The sequence below is a fragment of the Aotus nancymaae genome, unplaced genomic scaffold (genome assembly GCF_030222135.1).
Source record: "Aotus nancymaae isolate 86718 unplaced genomic scaffold, 86718_ANA_hifiasm-v0.15.2.pri h1tg000062l, whole genome shotgun sequence".
Lineage (NCBI taxonomy): Eukaryota > Metazoa > Chordata > Mammalia > Primates > Aotidae > Aotus > Aotus nancymaae.
In genome coordinates this window covers 843,288-864,718 of record NW_026988476.1, presented here as the reverse complement: position 1 = coordinate 864,718, position 21,431 = coordinate 843,288, and the positions used below count along the sequence as shown (strand labels likewise).

At 49.6% G+C, this 21,431-nt stretch overlaps 1 protein-coding gene across 2 annotated transcripts in view; it reads left to right on the top strand.

Annotated features, from left to right (window-relative positions):
• PDIA5 (protein disulfide isomerase family A member 5) overlaps positions 1-21,431 on the top strand; it is a 91,531-nt gene that overhangs the window by 14,645 nt on the left and 55,455 nt on the right. The window contains exons 1-5 of one of the 2 annotated variants that reach the window (XM_012476195.2): positions 6,499-6,662; positions 6,860-6,986; positions 9,977-10,064; positions 20,125-20,208; positions 20,467-20,512. In XM_012476195.2, the coding sequence (XP_012331618.1) occupies positions 6,600-6,662; positions 6,860-6,986; positions 9,977-10,064; positions 20,125-20,208; positions 20,467-20,512 (408 nt within the window). In that variant the 5' untranslated portion in view covers positions 6,499-6,599. Of the gene's footprint in view, positions 1-6,498; positions 6,663-6,859; positions 6,987-9,976; positions 10,065-20,124; positions 20,209-20,466; positions 20,513-21,431 lie in introns of those variants that run through there. The other variant, XM_012476196.2, reaches the window with a different exon arrangement.

Sequence of the window (21,431 nt, the reverse complement as noted above, 5' to 3'; positions counted from 1 at the left end):
GTCCAGGGAGCTTGTGGGGTTTAGAGAAGGCCTCAACCCCACAAGAAGGAGTCAGGAGGCCCAAGTTCTAGTCCTGGCTCTGTTACTCACCTACTGTGTGACGTTGGTAATTAACATAACTTCTCTGAGCCTCAGTTTCCTCATCTGTAGGATGTGGCAAGTACCCACCCACTGGGGTATTGTGAGAGGTAGATGAGTTAATGGGTATGAAACCTGGGAAGCATGCTCTAAATGTGCCGTATGACCTCTTGGTCTGGGTCACTGTGCAGCTGGTGATGATTCAGGTTTTCTGGTCGCTGAATGTGTGTACATGTTCACTCCTTCCTGCCTGGACCTGCTGCCCTGCCTGATTGCAGCCGGGGCCCCTGGAGAGGAAGAGGTGGTCCCCGTGTTACTGCTGTCCTTGCTCCCCTTGTTTGTCATCTCGCTAATACAGAGAAGTACGATTATTCTGTGCTTCTGCATGCCAAACTTTATGTTAGATTCTTCGTCATTTTCCCCCTCATACAGTCCTGAGGCACCCTGCAAGGCGGGCATTGGTATTCTCCTCTCCACCTTGCAGATGGGGAGTTGACACTCAGAGGTCTAGTAACAGGCCTGAGGTCATCTTACTGCAAATGGCAACACCTGGATTTACCCCGGGTCTGTCTGACTCCTGAACCGGTGGTCTTTCTGTGGTGTCTGGAAGACTGCAGAGGGAGGAGAAGAGAGTGGGCTTCTAAGTGGGATGGTGGTTTGTGTGGCAGGTCCTGAATGAGCAGACACCTATTACAGAGCACTGAAGGGGTCTGGAAGATGAGGAAAGAACTCAGTCTCCACCCCATTGCCTCCAGCCATGGCGGAGGGGGCAGTGAGGACCTCTGTGCCGGGCACTCTGGTGCTGCTGGGTTCTGAAGAGAGCCTGTACTCTGATGGCAGGGGAGGGATTGGGTGGTGGAAAGGGACTGGTGCTCCAGGGGGAGGGGTACAGTGAAGCTCTGTGAGGGGGTTTGGAGGTTGGGGACATTGGTGCTCTGATAGTGATGTGCTGGTTGACTGATAGTAGGCAGGACCTGGCATTGGGGGCCTCTATTTCCCAGCAGCAGAAAGGGGGAAAGCCATTTTCCTGGCAGCATTCTGCCCTGCACCAGGGAGATGTTTTATGGGTCTCAGCCCAAGCCAGCGGGGGCAGCTCAGCCCTGATGTAAATACTATTAAAGCTGAGGGTTGGTGAGCAGAAAGAAAGCAATTATTGGAGAAGGTCAGAAGGAGTTTGCATGGTGAACAAAGGGGATCTTTTTTCTCTCCTCTACCTCTAGAGCGATTGACTTCGAATGTAAAGAGCCTGCCAAGCCCAGGAAGAATGCCGTGGCTGGCGTGGAACCCTGGCTGCCTTTGGAAGCACTTCTCAAATCCTGCCCTTTCCTCCTAAAGGGCTTGACAATGGAGCAGATAGTTTGTGCATCATTAACATTGTTATTGTTGCGGTAGTTATTGTTGTTATCAAGGTTTGTGGGTTGTGACTTATGAAGTCTGCAGTGAGGCTCTTGGCAAGGTGCTCCGAGGCTCGCTGGGACTGCATCTTAAGGAAAGGAAGGAGCGTGCACATTGGAAAGGTTAAAACGGACTGAAGCGGAGGAGAAAGGAGAATGTTAAGTGGCAGGAGGAAAGTCCCCTTGGGCTTATGGGGAGGGAGGAAAGGGCTCTTACTTGTCTGCCTCTGTGGTTGTTTGCTAGGGTGAGGGTCTGTTTGAGGCCAGACACAGAGGGGCCTTCCATCCTTCCCCTTCTCAGAAGCCCAGTTAGTGTCTTAGCAATTTGGACCGCATCACCTTGGATTCTCCCTGAATCAACCTATCCAGATTATTTTTCCTCTCTCATTCTCAGATCCTGCCACTCTAGGCAAACCCTGCTTCTCCTAGCTCACTAACACCCACACGCCCCTATCTTCACGGGAGACAACCCATCCTTCTTCTGACCCTGTGGCACTGCCTCACACCATCTGATTATCACCCCAGCTCCTGCGCTGGGTAGACTTTCTCTCCTCTGCAGCCTGGCTTCCAGCTCCTGCCACATGTACCACTGGCATTCTCTCCAGTGTTCCCGCGGACTTCACAGCCTTTGGCCGTTTCCCAGCCCCTCCCCACTCTGGATCACTCCCTTTCCTTTAGAAGTGTCCCCTCCCTGGTCTCTGTGGATGCAGCCCTCCCCACCTCCCTCTTGGTCCCACCTCCTCCCTCACTGAGGGGGTTTCCTGTCTCCTCCCTCTGAGCCTGGCCTATGGGGACTTCATTTACTTGGTGGCTGACCCTGCAACCTGGAGGACGCCTGTATTTGATGCCTTACTGTCCACCTGTCCAGAACCTGAGCCTATTATCTTCCTCAATATAAGAGAAAAGCCTCCTCCACTGCTGCTTCTCCGTTCTTCCTTCTTTGGCTGTTGTTCCAGCCTCCCAGCCCAGAATTCTGGGAGTCACTTTAGACTTTTTTTCTCTTTCTTCCTCACTTACCTATGAATAGTCATTGGGTTTTGTAGTTTTTCTCTCCGAGGCTTTTGCATTGATCCATGTCTCTCCACTCTGGCAGCCACCCAGCAGGGCCCCCCACCTCTGGCCTCCCTGGCTGCTGCCTGGTGTGAAGTCACAGCCAGATGAGTCTCAACAATACCGTGTTCATCCTTTTACTCCCCTGCTAACTGGGCAGTGGTGCTTCCCACTTTCTTCTTGCACCAGGCCAGGCCCTTGGGCAGGCTTTTAAGAGCTCAGCCTGCCCCTCTGCTTTCTGCCTTCTGCCATGCTCCAGCCTAGACCGCACCCCCTCCGAGCTGTGGTCTGTCTGGTTTCCCTCGTCCCTTCTGGGCCTCCCAAGGGCTGCTGTGGACTCACCCATCACATGCTGATAGTGGGTGACCTCTGCTAAGGTCAGGAGTGTGGTAACAAGTGTAATTTGTCATGTTTAAAATACTGGGCAAACATTTCCTGAGGGCTTTTCAATGGGCCAGGTCCTGTGCGGGATCCCTGCCTCCTTCAGAGCTCTTAATCTTAGGGGTGGGGGTGAGGGTAGGGAGGAGATGGACCCTTCATAAGACTTCAAAACCAGCTTGGCTGTAGGTGATGCCCAGTGTGAGCCCCAGCATCATGCCCAGTGATGGTTTTCAAGCAAAGTACATTTGCTCAGCCCGTTTCTGGTTGGGCTTAACTTCTCTACTGTATGACGCCGAACACTGGGTGCGGGGCTTGGCTGGCTGGCTGGAAAGTGGTTTGTTTAATCTCAGTGGCCTTTGGTTAGATGACCTGAGGGATGGACTAGGTTTTATGGGAGGAAGCCGAGGGTGTGCTGTGAGCCCCAGGCTCTCATGGTTTCTCTTGTAGACACTTTGCTGTCGCTGCGGCTCAGCTGCACGCAGCACTGCCTGGGCAGGTGAGCACTGGGCTCGTCCTCCCTCCTGCCTTCCCTTTTCCTTCTCCCCAGTTCCAGAAGTGTGGGTGGCTACCAGCCTCAGGAGGTGCTGGGCTACAGGTCAAAGTCCTGAGGCTCTCCACTGGTGGATTATCTGAGGATTAAAAACAGAGCAGTGAGGCAATGTGTTTTTCCAACAAATTATTTCCCCCCCCCTTTAATCATGTGCACTGAGCTGTAGAGTTTTCAGTCTGAAGTCCATTAGCTCCCTGGGAGCAGTAGGATAACATGTAATAATAATAAAATTTAGCAGACTTTTTTTGGGGAGCTTTTAAGGTGGCCTGCATAAGGGCAGTGGGTCCTCAGGCATTTTACCCTGCTCTGCAGGATGTAGTGAGGGAGAAATCATTCCTTGACTTCCTCCTGGTTCGTTTTACTCTGGGGAGAGAGAACCTTTGAATTCCAATGGCAGATTATATTTAGAAACACTAGAATATGGTCATCTTTCAGTTTTCTCTGCTGAGATGGAAGTTTATGTTATATATTATGGTAACTGATACTCTCAAAGTGCTTTCTGATTTATAAAACACGTTCAATAAATTACCCCATTTCAACCTCACAGCAATCCCACGAGGGAAGTATCATTATCTCCATGTCAGACAGGAGTCACTAAGCCTCTAAAAGGTTGAGTGACATTGGCTAGGCATCTTAGCTATTGAGTGGCTCAGACTCAATTCAAGACTTCTGGCTGCAAAGAGGCAGGTGGGGCTGAGAAGGCATAAGCATATTAGAAAGGCTGGGATTCAGATCCTGGCTCTACTTATTAGCTATGGAATTTTGGTCAGATTATTTTTTTTAAATTTTTTCTGACAGAAATTAAAACTCCTCTCAGTTTGATCAAGCATATCAAATAAGCTATGGTTGCCTCTTTTATTGACCACATTCCTCCATGAGCTCTGTCCTCTCTCTGTTCTGGTCTCGTTGCTCTGCAGGCTGTTGAACAGTTGTCATCCTGGGATTTCTCATTACCATCAACATGGTAATCCTCTTGCTTTCTCTTTCATTGAGTTCTTTGTTTCCTAGTTTCTGTGTCTCTAATTTTTCATTTATTTTTTTTGTTTTAGTGGAAAATGAGTCCCAGTATCTTTCTGAGAAAGGGTACACTGGTGGTAAAATTTATACATCTTATATCTTTCATCTGTTCAAGTAAGTCTGTTTTCATGATTGATGGATAGTTTGGCTGGTTATAGAATTCCAGTTAGAAATCATTTTCCTTGAGAATTGTGAAGCCAGCACTTCATTGTCTTTTGTGTGCTGATGAACAATCTTATGCCAATTCTGATTCCTGATCTTTTCTATGTTGTATTTTTTTTTTCTTTGAAATGGTTAGGATCTCCCCTTTGTCAGTAGTATTCTGAAAATTTTCAGTGATGTATTTTGGTAAGACTATTTTTATTCATGATGCTGGGCCCTGACAACTGAAGACTAATATCCTTCAGTCTGGGGACATTTTCTTGAATTATTATTTTAAATTTATTTGCTTTTTTTAGAGATTGAGTCTCACTGTTGCCCAGGCTGGCCATGAACTCCTGGGCTCAAGTGATTCTACTGCTTCAGCCTTCTGAGTAGTTGGAACTTCAGGCATGAGACACTGTGGCAGGCTGTGAATTAATTTTTTGATAATTTCTTTTCCTTTGTTTTTCTTTTTATTTTCCTGGAGTTCCTTTAATTTGGCTCTTGTGCTTAATGGGTCCATTCTGTTATTTTTCTTAAGTCCTTTTTAATTTATTGATCTTTTTGTTGTATTTTCTAGATTTTTTTTCAATTCTACTTCCAACCCTAATTATTTCTGTGATAGTTTTTCATGATTCTCTTTGAGTATTTCTTTTTCTTTATAACATTCTATTCTTATTTTATGGATGTACCATTTTATTTCTCTGATAATAACTTTCTTGTTTTCTTCTAATCTTTTAATTTTCTTTTTCTTCTACATTTTATCTTTCCATTGGTTTGTTCTGGTCTCTGTCTTTTGTAACTGGTGAACCTTGATTATCTGTCTATTTTGAAGAGCAAGGCACTAGCACACGGATTGGCAGCTCTGTGAGTGTGCGGAGGGAGAGGAGAAGGCTTGTTTACTGTGAGAGCCTCACAGTGGAGATTTGAGCAGGAACTTAGCTGTTTCAATTGAGGATCTTCAAATCACTGCCTTTAGCTTGCTTTTCTTATGCTCCTCAGTTTCCCCAGAGGAAAATTCTCTAATCTCTTGTATGGGGAATAAGACTGGCAGGTGGCATTCTGGAGAAAGGAAGGGAGATGCTGGGGGCTGGGAGCTTGGTAGAATGAGTGATCTCAAGATTCAGTTTGTAGACTTTCTCTGAATCCCCTTGTCTTTTTTGAGGGCCATCGTCCCACCCTCTGCTGGGTTATCTCCCAGTAGAACCTTTCTTACTCAGTATCTCCATATAGTAACCCTTTTGCCTTCTGTCTGGTGGGCAAGGGGCCGTTGCCCAGCTGTGCAGTCTGGACAAGGGGATCTGCTTTGTGTCTACTCCTTATTCACACTTTTAATAACCCCCCACCAGTTGCTTTTAGTCTACCCTTCATTGTGCCTGCAGAGGTCCCTGGTACCTCCAGTTCCCAAAGTTTTCCAGGGTTCTCTGGGGGAGAGTTGGCATATTTCTTGTTGACTGACCTCTTGCGATCATTTGACTGAGTAATAAAAGCTAAAAGCATCTCACCCATCCATTCCCACCCTAAGCGTTAAGGGATGATCTTATTTCTCTGCGTATTTTATTCTTTGGTGCTTCTAGATGGGATGAAGTTTTTACATTGCCCCAGCATATGGCATTGGGGTAACATGAGGAATATAGACAGACGTTGACCTCCCAGGGTGCTCTTGGCATGTGTAACAATGCAGAATGTTTATACAAACCTCCCTTGGTATCCTTGAGGGATTGGTTCCAGCATCCCGCCTCCACAGGGTAACAAAACCCATGTATGCTCAAGTACTTTATATAAAATGGTGTGGTATTTGCATCTAATCTATGCATGGCTTCCTATATACTTTAAATCATCTCTAGATTATTTTTGATACTGAATACAATATAAATGCTATGTAAATAGCTATTATACTGTATTGTTTTTATTGGTATTTTTTATTATTCTCTTATTATTGTTTATGTTTTTCAAATTTTTCTACCTATGATTGGTCAAATCTGCGGATGCGGAACGTGCAAGATAGAGGGCTGACTGTGTATATCTGCAGTCCATACAGCCTTATAAAAGTGCGTGGAGGGGAAGGGAGACTGGGAGTGGGCTGGGGAGTGTCCCTAGAGTGAAGTAGGTGTGGTGCATCATATGTGTTGGTTTGCCTTCATCCTCTGGAAGTGAAGCAGCTCTAGGCAGCGTATCCGTGGGTGCTGATTCTTCTGGGGCTCAGCCAGAAGCTGGAACTCACAGTCGTCGGCTCCTTGATCCCCAGGTGGTCCTGCCTTCGTGGTTGTCCTCTGCAAAGGTCTCCTCGCTCATTGAGAGAATCTCTGACCCCAAGGACTTGAAAAAACTGCTCAGAACGCGGAATAATGTACTGGTGCTTTACTCCAAATCTGGTGAGTGTCCCTTCCTGGCCTGGAGGTCAACTGTCAGGGTAGGATAGGATAGAGGGGAAGGAGGGGGGCAGAAGTGGGAGGCAGGAGACCTTAGGACAAAAACCACTCAGGGAGGGTCCAAGGGACATGGGGTTTGTCAGCTGTCCCCAGAAGGCAGAGGCGAGGGACACAGGGGCATTAGCTCTGCCACTTTCTGATCCCAGGGGATGGTTCTGCTTCTTTTTATGAGTGTTTTTTGGGAAAGTCCTCTGAAGCCCCTCACTCCTCAAGAGGGAGAGGGCGAAGTAGGACAGAGGATCACAATGGCGGGTACCAGGGATGGACGTCCTGGCTTCTTGTACAGGCGTGGGGCTGAGCCCCGCCAGGGCATGCTTTGCCAGAGCTGTTGATTAACTGGCCAGGCCAGCCTGTTGCCAGCTGAATGGGCCCAAGGCTTGGGAACGCTCACCCCAGCTGGCAGTCCTGCCCCTGCCTGGCCCATCTGTCCTGCTCTGGGGTCAGATGCAAGACTGAATTTGGAGTGAGCTCTAAGCTTGGGACACAGCACTTCTTGGGGGCAGGAGCAGCGGCAGCGGCCTGCCTCTCTTGTGACCTTGAGACTGGCAAGGACATAGCAGATGGAGAGAGGTTTGCTTGGCTCTTGGCAGTGACTTTGGGGGAGGGTGAACGCTGACTTTATTGAAGTTGTTCCAGCAGAGTTAAGTGTTTTTTTGCTGCTTCTAAGGATGCCAAGTTTTCTGTGGCCCTGGAAAAGCAGCAGCCAGTGGCTGGGCCAGTTCCGGGCACAGCTTTCCCCGGCAGCTCAGCCTCGGCACTCACTGGCACCTGGGGGATGATAGAGGCTCCAGACGTGCCTGCATCCTCCAGGCATCCCTGGCATGTGGGATGTGTTCATTGCCACTTGCGGCTGCTGCTTCCCCTTCTGGGGGTCTGGCACATCTGCGCTGAGTGCGTTGTTGGGAGCCTCACGTGTGACTAGCATTTCTCGGCTGTCGAGGATAGGGGTGAAATCAAGGGAAAGGGGAAGCAGTGTCCTCTTGAGGCCTGGGGCATAGGGCCCTGAAAACATGTGGCTCGCTGCCTTGGATACTCCTGGAGTTGGAGCTAGGGCGATTGTCAGTGACAGACACGCTCCATAGATCCCATCATATAAGCTCATCATAATACAGTCTCTTGTGCTCCTTTGCCATGAGGGAAGCAGTGCAGGTTGTCAGAGGACATCCAGTATACAGATGAGGAAACTGAAGCTGGGGGTAGCAGACTCATTTGAGGTTTCCAAACAGCAGTGGGGAGCTGGTCCCCTGTGCCTTGCTGCCTCTCATTTTCTCTGATGGAAGATGGGGAGAGAGTATTGATTCTGCAATGACAGAAAGGCTTGGAGACCAGAATGGGGCTGAGGCCAGAAAATCATTATGGGAAGTTAGAGAGTGGAAAGGTGGGGTCTGTTGTCAGGAGCGTGCAGGGCAGGAGGTAGCACCTGAGCTCTCTTTCCCTCACCTGACCCCGTCTCGAGCCATTGAGAGTAAATCCCCCACTTGCCAGTGCTTCCCACTTGCCAGCCTAGTTCCTGCTTTCGTCGCCTGGTGGGGCCTGGGCAATTCTTTTACCTTCCTGCCTCCTTGCCCACGCCTGCTGCACGAGACATGTGACCTTCAGTAGGGTTTTTGAGCAGGGAAGAAACTGGGTTTTCTTTGTTCCCTCCAATCCTTCCAAGCAGCGCCTCCTTTTCCATGGCTGACAGGCAGGGTTAGGGCAGGGGGAACTTTCTCTTGTTCTAGTTGTTCCTCCCCCTCCCCTGCTTCCCAGAACCCAGTCTGAGTGGTGGAACAATGGCTCTCTCCACTTCAGTGACTCGCCCTCCTCCTGTCACCCTGGCTGTGGTTTCCTGGGAGTGCCTCCTCCAAGTGACTCCGTGCATGTCTCTTGAGCGATACTTTTGTTTGCTTCTGTGAAAGGCTCAGCATGCTCTGTATTCACAAACGGCTACCATTATCCACACTAGAAGAGGCGATCTGCGGAGGCACATAATTCAGACATCATTTCTGCTTGGCTTGGGGACATATCGTATGGTTTTTGGCGGGAGAAAGCAGCAGATCACTCTCCCCACCAGTGTTTGTCTGGCAGGCCTTTCAAGTGAGCTCACAGGTATCACCTGGGAGAACGTGACTCAGGAGTCTGCTGGCCACAAGAATCAAACACTGACCACAGCCACTCTGCAGTGGATCGTTGCAGGCTGGCAGTGCTGAAATCCTGGCCTCAGAGGCTCTGTCCCTAAGACCCTGCCCTCCCACAGAAGTATCTGGGTGCCTTGCCCTGACCCGTCGGGATTGACACTTGCACCACTAAGAAAGTCTTCCTCTTTTGCGATCACTCCATCCTGTCCCAAGATATGGTCCACATTACTGCAGCTGACCCCTGGAGGTGCTGCCAGGACCAGCTCTTGCCCCATGGCTTCTGGGGAAGTGGGCTGTTAAATGTGGCTTAGGTGTCCTTGGCTTTGGCTCATCAGAACCTAGTGTCACATATAGACCTCATTTTATCACCAGGTTGTACTGAGCTCCTAGATGAGTGTGTGCTGCACAAGTAAAGGAAGGATCTGATCCCAGCTCTTGTCGGCTCCCAGGTGGGGCACCAGGACAGGTGAACATGGAGTCAGCAACATTGTTACTTACGTTAATTATAGGATTGTAATTGTTTATGCACTTTTCACAATTTATCCCAGAAAGGCATGAGTCAGAGACTTTCTTGAGGATCTGGCTGAGAGATTCTTGGAAGAGTAAGGTGTGAGGTGTGGATTAAAGGCAGCGTGAGTTGGAAGTTCTATGGCCAGGAGGAATGCCCCTGAGGATGGTGAGATCAGGGGTTTCTGAGAAGGGCTGGGAGTATTCTTGCAGGAAGGAAGTCTCCATCCTTCCTCACCCCTGAGGGAAGATGGCAGAGGTGGCTCAGTGTTCTTGGGCACAGATGTTTAATTTTTTGTTTTTTTGCAGAGGCGGCAGCTGAAAATCATCTCAGGTTACTGTCCACAGTGGCCCAGGCGGTAAAAGGACAAGGCACCATCTGCTGGGTGGATTGTGGGTATGTCCTGGGGACATGGGCCATGGTGGCTGCTGGGCAGGGGGCACATGGGGCTTTGATGGGTGGGGCTGAGAACTGTCCCTTGATTAATAATCTGGGAGAGAGGATGCAATGGAAAGATTCCCGCTAGTGATACTTCGAGGTCACCTCTGGACTGGAAGAGGGAGTGTCTGGCTTTCTGCCCCTTTCTTCCCAGCCCAGCCCCTTTTCTTTTCCCATAGGGTTTCACTTTCTTCTGTTTTCTTGTGTTGCTTTCTTCTGTCTTCCTGGAGGGAGGTGAGTGGCAGAGGAGGCCTTCCTGTCTTACAGAGGGTGGCCTTGATACCCAGAGAGGCAAGGTGATTTTCAAGGTTACCTAGTGGGGTTTGTCTGTGGTGAGTCTGCAGCGAGAACCATGAGCTCTACTCCCAACCCAGGTCATTACACTAGACCTCTGCTGCCCACCACACAATCAGTGGGTCGACCTGTCTGTGCCTTGGCTTCTGAGGTGGCCCAGTCCTGTAAAGGTCTTCTAAATCTTCAATGTATCTATTATGGCCCGAGTCATAAGCCCTGTTACTACCCTGCAGGGTAAGTGAGCTTTTATGGCATCCACTCCAGTGTAATCCTCTTTCTTTTGTTTTTTTTTGGAGACAGAGTTTCACTCTTGTTACCCAGGCTGGAGTGCAATGGTGCGATCTCGGCTCACCGCAACCTCCGCCTCCTGGGTTCAGGCAATTCTCCTGCCTCAGCCTCCTGAGTAGCTGGGATTACAGGCACGCGCCACCGTGCCCAGCTAATTTTTTTGTATTTTTAGTAGAGACGGGGTTTCACCATGTTGACCAGGATGGTCTCGATCTCTTGACCTCGTGATCCACCCGCCTCGGCCCCCCAAAGTGCTGGGATTACAGGCATGAGCCACCATGCCCGGCCCTGTAATCCTCTTTCTATTCAGTCTGAGTTCTAAACAGCTACTTTATGAGTGAATTTTTGGGACACAACTGATTTATGAGTTGATGAACTCAAGTTTGTTCTGCCTGTGGTTAGAAAACATTGAAAGAGATTCATATTCTAACAAAGCACTGAGTGAAACTAGGATAATAAGTCTTAGCCCAGTGGTATGTGCTGTATAGTGTGTGTGTGTGTGTGTGTGTGTGTGTGTGTGTGTGTGTGTGTGTGTCTGGCCTCATACTTCCAGATTCATTCAGATACTAACGGAACAGAAAAGGCTGCTCACTAGGCAGTAGGTGAGATCTTAGCCCTTGGCTAATTCTAGTTCATAATTGGTCCAAAAATGTGCTTGCCTTCCAGACATCTCTCTTTCTCCCATATTTGACCAGCTGTGCTCTCTGTGACTGGCAAAGTGACAAAGCCTATTAGATGGAGACAAGGCACTTTGGAATTTCCATATCTGAAGATGACAACAGTTCTGCCAAACCAGTGGAGGCTTATTGTAGGGATTTCTTATAAGGCTTGTAGGTGGCAGAAATGGGCAGAGGAGCTTTGACTTAGTTGCTGCCTCCACCCGGGTCCAAGTAACAGACATTACCGGGCATTTACTGCATTCTTTGAGAATACACAGTTGAACAACTGCATCCACAAGGGGCTCAGTGTGTGAGAAGAAGGCACACACTTAGCCCAGTGGTTAGAACATCAGGTGAACAGTGCCAAGAACACAAACTATACGTGTGGAGGGAGAGCCCATCAATTCTGCCTGGAAAGGTTGAGAAAAGCTTTGCAGAGGAGGTCAAGTTCACATTTGGTGCAAAGACCTCAGAGCACAATACCACATGTTCACAGTGCCCTGGCTTTCCCTGCAGGCAGCTGCCTGTGGAGCGGGGCCCCCAGAACTGCCTGTGGAGGCGAAAGGCCTGCTGCAGTCCCCGAGCAGCCTGGAAAACATGCAGTGCAAGGTTCCTGAGTTAAATGGGGTCGGGGTAGCGGGTGAAGACAGACTACGGAGATTCAACTTCAGGACTCACGTTTGGAAACATGATGTCTGGAATCAATAAAAGTGCCAATGAGAACATCCTGTGAATTTCGATGTGCTCAAATTAAAATTGGGGCAGGGAAGCACCTTAGAGGTTGAAAGAGTTCACCTTAAGACAGAAGGATGGACTATCCCATATAGTTGCCTCACTGTATTGAATTTATCCCTGCAAGAGGAAGTAGAAACTGAAATGTTAAAACAGTGTGGATAAGTAGGCGAATTATGGAACCAAAGTGGATTAAGTTGGAAGCAGGAATATCTGGGTGTGAGTTTGAAATTAGAGGCGGGGTACAATATTTCCTGAGTAGCCCAAGGTTCAGAATTCTGGGCTGTGGGCCATGCAGGCCACTCTACATGGCAGCTGTCACGGACCACTGTTAGAAAAGGTGATCTCCACCAGCTCGGTCACTCCTGCTCCTAGACTTTCAAACTTGCCTGTAATCATCAGGGCATGGGGAGCCTGCGTGATAGCTCCACAGAGCCCTGCAGTGACAGCTCTCGCTGTAGTCCTAAGTGTGTCCAGTCGGTGTCTATGGGTCTGTGAATGAGACACACCCAGGGATGGGCAGAGTGCTGTTGAGAACTTTGCTTTCTGGTGCTGTCTGCTAAGGAGCGAGTAGGTGGCATGGGGCCATGTTCTCTTCTTTATCCTTGTTATGATGAAACAGCAAGTAGCCAGCCAGAGCTTGCCTCCCTCAAATGGACCCTGATGAGGCCCCCGTCTCTCGTCCTTTCCAGCTCTACTTCCTGCCCTGTCCACAAAGGGTTAGTGGCTAGGATGGGGACAGGGCTTGAAGTGGGGGTGACCAGGAAGGTCAGGAGTGCACAGACCACCCTGCTTTTCCCTTTAAAGGGCAACTAAGGGGAACAGGGACCATCTGGGGTGAGAAAAGATGCTGCTCCAGTGTTGAGGTGTCTTTGCAGGTATGTGGAATAAGGGAGAAAGCCTTAGGCTTAGGAGAGGGCCTGGGCTGACTGCTAACTAGTTAGTTAGCTGCACTGCTCATTAGCCCTGTGACACTGGGCAAGTCGGTCACCCAAGTCTCTTTCATCAGCTGTGAAATGGGACAGCGATATGCATTCTGCCTTGTTTCCAGGTCTGTGATAAGGATCGGGTAAAGAAAAGTTCTTTCGAGAATAGGAAATACAATTTACATGTGAGACGCCGTTCTCCTAATGTTGTTTTTCACCTGGGCAAGGTTGTTCAGGAGGAAACTGGAGGGGAGGAATGGTGTACTTGTTCATTCAGCAACTGTTTACTGGGTGAGGAGCCCTTGGTTCTCGTAAGGATGAACCTGAAGAAGGTTTTGGCCGTGGGAATGAGCCCCTGGCCATGGGTGTTTTGCTCTGACCCTTAAGAAGTACAGGGTGCAGTGGAATTTGTAGGACTATAGGTCAGAAAACCCAGCTTTGAGTTCTAGGCTCTGACATCAAATTGCTGTGGGGCCTTTGGCAAGTCACTGCCCCTCTCTGGGCTTCAGTTGAATCTTGTGGGAAATGTGGAGTTGAATCTTTCAGGTTACTCTCATCTGTATAGAGCCTGCTTCAGAAAATGCCAGAAGCTGCCAGGCCCAGTGTGCGGGTTATAAGCGTGGTGGTGGGCGTTGCCTTCCAGTCTTTGAGGGGGGTCTTTTCCTCTTTCTGCCCCTCCCTCCCCATCCCCATTTTGGAAGGGTGCCTATCCTTCTCTCTGAGGTCCTCTCCTGTCCTCCTCTTTTCTCTCCCCTTATGAGGTTTCTGTTCCCTTTTCCCAATCCTGTGTCCAGGACTCCCCACCACTCACTGCTTCTGCCCCGCACCACTCTTGTTTTTGAAACAGGGTCTCATGCTGTTGCCCAGGCTGCAGTGTAGTATTACAATCTCATTTCCTGCAGACTCAACCTCCCGGGCTGAAGCCATCCTCCCAGCTCAGCCTCCCCAGTAGCTGAGACCACAGGCGCACACCACCACGCCCAGCTAAGTTTTGTATTTCTTTTGTAAAGGCCAGGTTTTGCCACATTGCTCAGGCTGGTCTTGAACTCCTGGGCTCAAGTAATTCACCTGCCTTGGCCTCCCAAAGTGCTGGGATTACAGGTTTGTGTCACTGTGCCTGGCTTGTCCTTCTTTTGGCCTCTTTTCTCCTCTTTCCTTTCTATATTGATATTTCTTTTCCTTTTTTAAAAACATTTTGCTTTTCTGGCTCTTTCCTCCCTATTCCTCCATGTGCACATGCAGGAACACACAAACGCTTCTCCGTTGGTTTTCTCCCTAGTCCCAGGCCCTGTAACTTGTTGCTCTGGGGTGTCTTTAGGGTGTCTGGCTTCTGTCCAGGTTTGGTCAGCTTTCCTTCCGCCTCACTCCACTCCTGGCTCAGACCTCAACAGCCACGCTCGGTCTGGCTGGTGGTGGTTGTCCGGCTGTTAAGCGGGTTGTGTGCAGGAGTTGGTATTCCCCTCGTGCTCTGCCAGCTGGGCGCTGGGGCTTGGGCTTGGCATGGAGTGCTGCTGTCTGGGAAGTTGAGCTGGAGCCAGCGAGGAGCTGTGCCTGTTATGCTAATTCCTGAGGCTGTGTCTCGCAGGGGGCAAGCCTGTCCTATCAGGTGCTTGCTACTTTCTTTTCCTCAGGGCTTCAGGTCATTGCTTAACCACATTTGCTTTCTTCCCTGCTCTCCTCCCCATCTGCTTGATTTCTCCGGAGTGGTGACGGCTTCCCAGATGCAAGACTGGGGGCCCGCCAGGGTAGGCATAACATATTTTAAAGACTTATGTTTTCTCCTAAAAACTATCTGAATTTAGTATTTGCTCCTAAGCATGTTCAACATTACTTACCATGGGGTAAAACAGACTCCCAGAATAGGTGCTGTGTTTGTCTTGTGGCTTCAGATGCCTTCCAGCACAACACCATGCACTCGTTGGAGTGACACGGCCCCTTGAGGAGCAGAGACTTAGAATTGCTGGGCTGGGAAGGCAGTGGAGGGGAGGCACCTTACATGTCTGCAGAGAAACCATGTTCTTCTCTCTTTTTTCCAGCACTCTTACTAACTGTGCTGTGCAATCCAAACCCTGTGATGTACCTTCTTGAGGCAGGTAGCAAGGGGAACAGCCAGATCAGGGAGAAGGAGCCCTGTTGTAGAGAGTCTTTCCTTCAGAGCGGGCTACGTGACCACCAAGGCCTGTCCAAGTTCAAGGCTCAGCTCTTTCCGGACTTCTCTCTCATGCTTCCTGCCTTGTATCCTCCAGCCACATTCTTTCACATTGTCCTTGGTACTGGGCATCAAGCAGTCACTCAGGATTTCTTGCTCAGCACTCACCCCCCATTTTTTTCGTGTCTTTGAAGTGAGGGTGCTTTCTACCTTCCTTCTACCTGTCCCCAGGGGATCACAGGTCCACCTGCTCAGAATCCTGCCATGTTAGACCTGGCCAATGGGAGGAAGAGAGTGACCCCTTCTTTGATGGGGAGATGGAGCTAGAGAGGCTGGGGTAGCCGTGGGCATAAAGTTAATGCCGAGACAGGCAGGAGCTTTCCTTCTGGTTTTCAGCGTAGCCTCCTTTCTACTACACCAGGAGGGGCTGAACATGGTCTGCCGTGGACATAAGAACCCCACTGTGGCTGACTGAGGATCCGGTTGGGAGGTGAGAAGAGAGATGACGGGTTCAGAGGATTTTTTGTCTCCCTCTTTTGCCTCAGGTTCCGGCTCCTGGTTCATGTGTCAGGATATAAGGCAGCCTGTCTCGATGCTTTATTTAGTCTTACTTGACCCCGTAGAGAAATCAAGCTCCATTCAGCTTATGTGAACAACTCCTGCATTTTGCAGCTCAGGAAACTAAGGGTCCTGCCAGAGGTCGCTAACGGCAGAGCCAGATGTTGAAGCTGTCATTCTAGCTGGCCATGGTGCTTAGGCTGGACTCGGGAAAGACCTCAGAGCCCCACCCCCGACCCTGCCGGCTCCCAGACCTTGTTTATTCTCTTTCTTCCTGCTCTCACCCCCACTTTGATCCCTGGGTCTGACTCCCAGGAGTGTATGTCTCCAGTCTCTTGGATAATTATTACTGCACAAGAAAATCCAATAAACACTGCACCGTGTACCTGCAGCCACTCCCGACTAGCAGCCAGCTGTCCCATGGTAGATTCAGACGAAAACACCCATGTGCATGCGTCTGTCTGGGTGGGGGTATGGGGGGTGTGGAGGGTAGTGTGTACAGGCCTCTGCCGTCTTTCCTTCTACATTCTCCATGGAAAAGAGCCAAGCGAGGTGGGGAGGGATAGGATGGAGCAGATCGGTGACCTTGATGCCTCATTCTTTGGAACAGTGGTGAGTAAATGGGCAGAGGGATGGCTGGTTCCTACAGTATAGGGGCCAGGGGAGTGGCAGGGCCCTCAGGTCTTTGCACTGCCAGCCCCTCCTCCATGACCCTTGGTAGCGTTCTCCATACCCCTCAGTTCCTCAGTTCTAGGAAAGCATCTCGTTTCCCTGCTCACTGCTTTGTCTCCTTTCTCCCCTAGAACCTCAGTGATTGGTTGGGGGAGGGAGGTAGTCAGTAGATCGATTAATTGTACTTAATCTCCCAACTCAGGTCCTTTTAAATCTCTGAGCTTGAGTAATTTTCTGCCCTACTTGAACTCTTCTGATGTTTATTGTCTGCGCTGCACAATTAGTGTGTGCACACATGCTTACACACACACACACACGTGCTACTCACACTTATACACTCTGAGAGACAGAACTGTGGGAGGGAGGGGAGCAGTGCCAAGAGAACATTGTCAGGAATTATCAGCTGGCAGGATTCCTGGAGCTCAATAGACAGAGCCCAGAGGTCCCAGAAAGCCAGAAACGCAGAGCCTCATCCCAGCAGCGTAAGACAATGTCATTCATTTCAGCCATTCAGCCATTCAGTCAGGTGATTTATAGAGTACCTACTGTGTGCCAGCTGCTGTTGTACCTCTGGGGAGATAGCTGTGCACAAAACCAAGCCCTTGGCTTCACAGAGCACATGTTTCTGATGGGGCAGGCAGTGGACAAGCTGGTCCAATGTTGATAAGCGCCGTGGAGAGGAAGACAGCAGGGGAGGGGAGTTTGGGAGTGCTGGAGCCAGCAGCCCTCAGGTCTTGGCCAGAAATGTGCTCAGACAGGACAGGAAGCCTCCTCCCCACTCACCCCTCAAGGAGAGAGAGAGTGCAGGGGATGGGAGAGGAGAGAATCCTTAGGAGTGTTACATAAGCTAACAAGGGAGGTGGCACAGATTCTGCAGTGAGGGCTCGTGGGGCGCTTACTTAGCTGGAGTGAGGGCAGAAAGCTGCACACCGGGCTGAACCTTGGAGGCCACACTAAAGAACAGGCAGGGGTGCCCCTGTGTCCCCAGCTCTACCAGCCAACTTAGTTGGTTTGGAGTCTTTGTCCTAAGCCTGGCCTGGGCCCTCAGGGAACCTAAGGCTGCCGTTGTGGGACTTTTTGGTGGAGGGGTTTCCCACAGAGTGGACTGGGATTGGCATGGGAATTAACCAAGCCCCGTGTTTCCTCCCTCTGCTTTGTGATAGTCACAGGCAGAGGCTGACAGCCAGGCTTGATGGAAGAGGGAGGGGCATCAGGTAGGGATTCTCCCCTCCAGTTGTTACCTTGCAGTGTCTGAGCCGCCCAGGCAGGCACTGCAGGGTGAACAGAGAGCTGATGAGCAAGCCCTTCGCGTGCCGCTGGCGCCAGGACGGGGCTGATGGTGCTGAGGGAGGCCGCGTGCATCCCATCCCAGTCTTGGCTCCTGCCCCAGCTGCTGTTTTTTGGTGCAGTTGGGTGGACAGTAGGTGGTCATGGAAAGAGTGGAGCACAGCAGAACAAAGGCCAACGAGGAAGGTGCCAAGTGAGTGGTGTAAACATCAGAGTCAAGCCCTCTGTCCCGGGAATTAACTCAAGTGGGGAAAGGGCATGTCATTTGCAGTCATTCTCAAACAGACCCGCTGCCTGTCAGTGCAGTGTCACCACAGAGCCCCTGTGGGATGGGGCACACCTGAACTGTAATAGCAGTTGTCAGAAGAGGCCCATGTGGACCCCAGAGGGCTTTAGGATAAGAAAGTTTTCAGCAATGCCCTGGGCTGCCTTCTCCATTCGGAGAGCCCACTCCCAGTTTGCCCCTTCTCTCTGTAATCTCTCTGTCCTAAAATGTCCTTGCCACCTTAGGGGAGGAACTATTGCCATGTCATTAGCCTTTCCTCTCTGGATTCCTCATGCATTTCATGAGCCCCCACTATTTGCCAGGCCAAGGGCTTGAAGCTGCAGTGGCTGCAGCGATGGCTAGACAGCTGGGACTAGCAGAGAGGAAACCCCTGGGCCTGGGGGAAGATGCGGGAAGGGAGACACTCCTCCTCTCTGACCCTCACATACCTCTCTAGTAAGACATGCTTCTTGAGTTGCAAATTGCATCTTTACACTTAAAATGAGGTCCTGCCTTTTTTTGCATGTCCACTGATGAGTGTTGCTTTTAGAATTGAGCTGAGTGTTTTAATTAGTCCATCTGTTCTGGGCTGTTGCACAGCTGTGTGAAGCTGATGGCTGTTGGTGGAGAGGAGGCATGTAAGCAACTGGGAGATACAGCTCCTTGCCTCAGGTGGCTGTTGTACCTGTCCCAACAAAAGTTCCCCAAGACATGACTCCGGTTGTGTAGTCCGTGGTGACCAGTGGGTGTCGGGTAGCCGGGATGCCCTCACTGAGTCCTTTCAGGGCTGGGGAGATGGCCCCCAACTAACAAGCAGGGCTGTCTGACTGGCTGAGTGCAAGCAGGATGGGGAAGCTGTGAGAGCAGGTCAGGTCTCTAAGGGGCTGGTGTAGGGTCCAGGGGAGCCAAACCTTGTAGAGGTAGGGGAGAGAAATATGAGCCAGTGAAGGAGCTAGTCTAATGTAGTGAGTGGTTTCCAAACTTGAGCACACATCAGTATCACCTGGAAGGTTGTTCAAATGCGAATCGCTCAAGAATCCCCAGCGTTTCTCATTTAGTGGATCTGGGATGGAGCTGATAATTGGCATTTCCAACAGGTTCCTAGATGATGCTGGTGCTACTGGTTCAGGGACCACATATGGAAATCCATTGTTCTAACAGGCAGGGCACCAAGATGAGATGAGGTTGTACACAAGTGCTTTGCAAACGGGGAATGGCACCTGACAGGCATTTCTTATTGGAAGAGAGTGTAATATCCCAGATGCCAAGGGAGGGGCCTCTTAAACCACAGCCTTGCCCTGTCCTTTTGCCTTTTGTCAATACCTGGCCAGATTTCATAACTTCTTCAATACGGTAGCATGTTTTCCTCTTACCTTGGTCAGACAGCATATAGTAGATGGCCTATGTCAGAGCTCTAGAAACAAAAATCTTGCTTGTCCCACCCCCGCAGTGATTCTGAATTAATAATCAGAGGAAGGCCAGGCATTGATATTTTTAATAACTTGCCTGGTGAATTTAAAGAGCAGCCACAATTGGAGTTTATTTTCTTATTACCATGGGCTGTCTACCCCCTAAGCTTCTGGGGCACTTCCTTTGTCTGGATCTGTCCGTGTTGCCACCCACAAGTCATGACACACCAGCTCCTGTTTGCTTGTCTCTCTTTTCTTTTCTTTTTTCTTTCTTTCTTTCTTTCTTTTTTGTTTTTTTTGAGGCGGAGTCTCTCTGTCACCCAAGCTGAAGTGCAGTGGCACAGTCTCGGCTCACTGCAACCTCTGCCTCCTGGGTTCAAGCGATTCTCCTGCCTCAGCCTCCTGAGTAGCTAAGACTACAGGCACACGCCACCACACCCAGCTAATTTTTGTATTTTTGGTAGGGACAGAGTTTCACCATGTTGGCCAGGCTGGTCTCGAACTCCTGACCTCAGGAGATCCACCCGCCTTGGCCTCCCAAAGTGCTGGGATTACAGGCATGAGCCACCGCGCCCGGCCTCTGTCTTTCTTGATCAGCCCCTACTTGCTAGTTAGTCACCTTCCTCCAATTCTCACAGCCCATCTATAGTAAGACCTTCATCTGCTATTGAGAATTCCAGGTTACCTGGCTTATTTCTTAGGACACCAGCAGATTTTGCTGTCAACACCTCTGTGAGGACTTCAGGTAATAAATAGTTCCCGACATTTGTGTCTTTCAGTGATGCAGAGAGTAGGAAATTGTGCAAAAAGATGAAAGTTGACCTGAGCCCAAAGGATAAAAAGGTCGAATTATTCCATTACCAGTAAGTACACATGGGCATTTCCAATTTCCAAGTAAGTGCCGAACGCTTTCATTGGTATTTTCACTGAACAGCAATTTTTAGTTAGATTAATTTTATTTCAGAATGGTTTTCTTCCTGTGTTTACAATTATTTCTTTTTTAAAAAAAATTCTGAACTGCGTTCCAAAGCTGAATCTTATTAAGATGCTGCAGGAAACCCAAGGTATGTATCTTCACAACCATTCTTAAAGTTAACACATTTTTTCTCCTCATTTGACAGGGATGGTGCATTTCATACTGAATATAACCGAGCTGTGACATTTAAGGTAAATTTACCTCCCTCATTCTCAGCAGAGGTGGAGTCTAAATGGACGCACAAAGTCTGGCAGGTTTTCTTTCTGAGAAAAGAAAGAGCAGATTGCACAAATAGCTCTTCTAAATGACCTGAGAGATTCTTATCTCTAGAGCATATGTCAGCAGAATATCTGGAAAAGTTTGTAGCTCTTAACACGTAGGATTGACCCAGTTTTGGAGATGAATTTGTGAATGTATCAGCAGCTGTCCAGTGAGGCAGGTGATGCCATCTCTCTCTCTGCCAAAGGCCTGGGTCTCCTTTTGCTCTAGCTTCAAAGCCCTCCCCCCATTTCTGTGGTAGTGTCCACCCTTAGGCTGGATGGACGTACAGCGCCCAGGTTAGTACAGGGTATCGCACATCGGCAGCTTGGCACCCTTGGGCTGATGCAGCTTATTCCAAATGAGATATGGGTATCATTGAGGAGTTCCCTGCTATCAATTCAGTTTAGAAGTAGATGGAAAAGCGTAAATGAAATGAAATAGGAGATTCTGTAATCACAAAGCAGCTGGCCCAGCCCTTAGTACTCCTGTACTGCAACTTCCTCCTTCATGGTCAGCATTGCCTTCCTCCAGCCTGTCTTCTGCGTTCTGGTCCTGCGTTGGCTGAAGCCATATGTTTCTTCTGGTCCTGATGTGTTTGAACTCACTTCCTAACTCTCATCTTTCCCAGACTGGGTTGGACCCTGTACTCCTGTCTCTTCATCTGTCCCTCTTTCTCCATCTGTGTCTCCTTCCATTTTTTCCTATCCATCCATCTGTCTGTGCAGCTGTCAGTGCCCCTCTCCCTCTGCCCTTCCTTCTTTCTCCCTCTGTCTCTCCCCACCATCCCTCCAGGTCATTTCTTGCTTATCCACTAACACTCATTCTTTTTTTAAGTTGCTACAGCGTTCA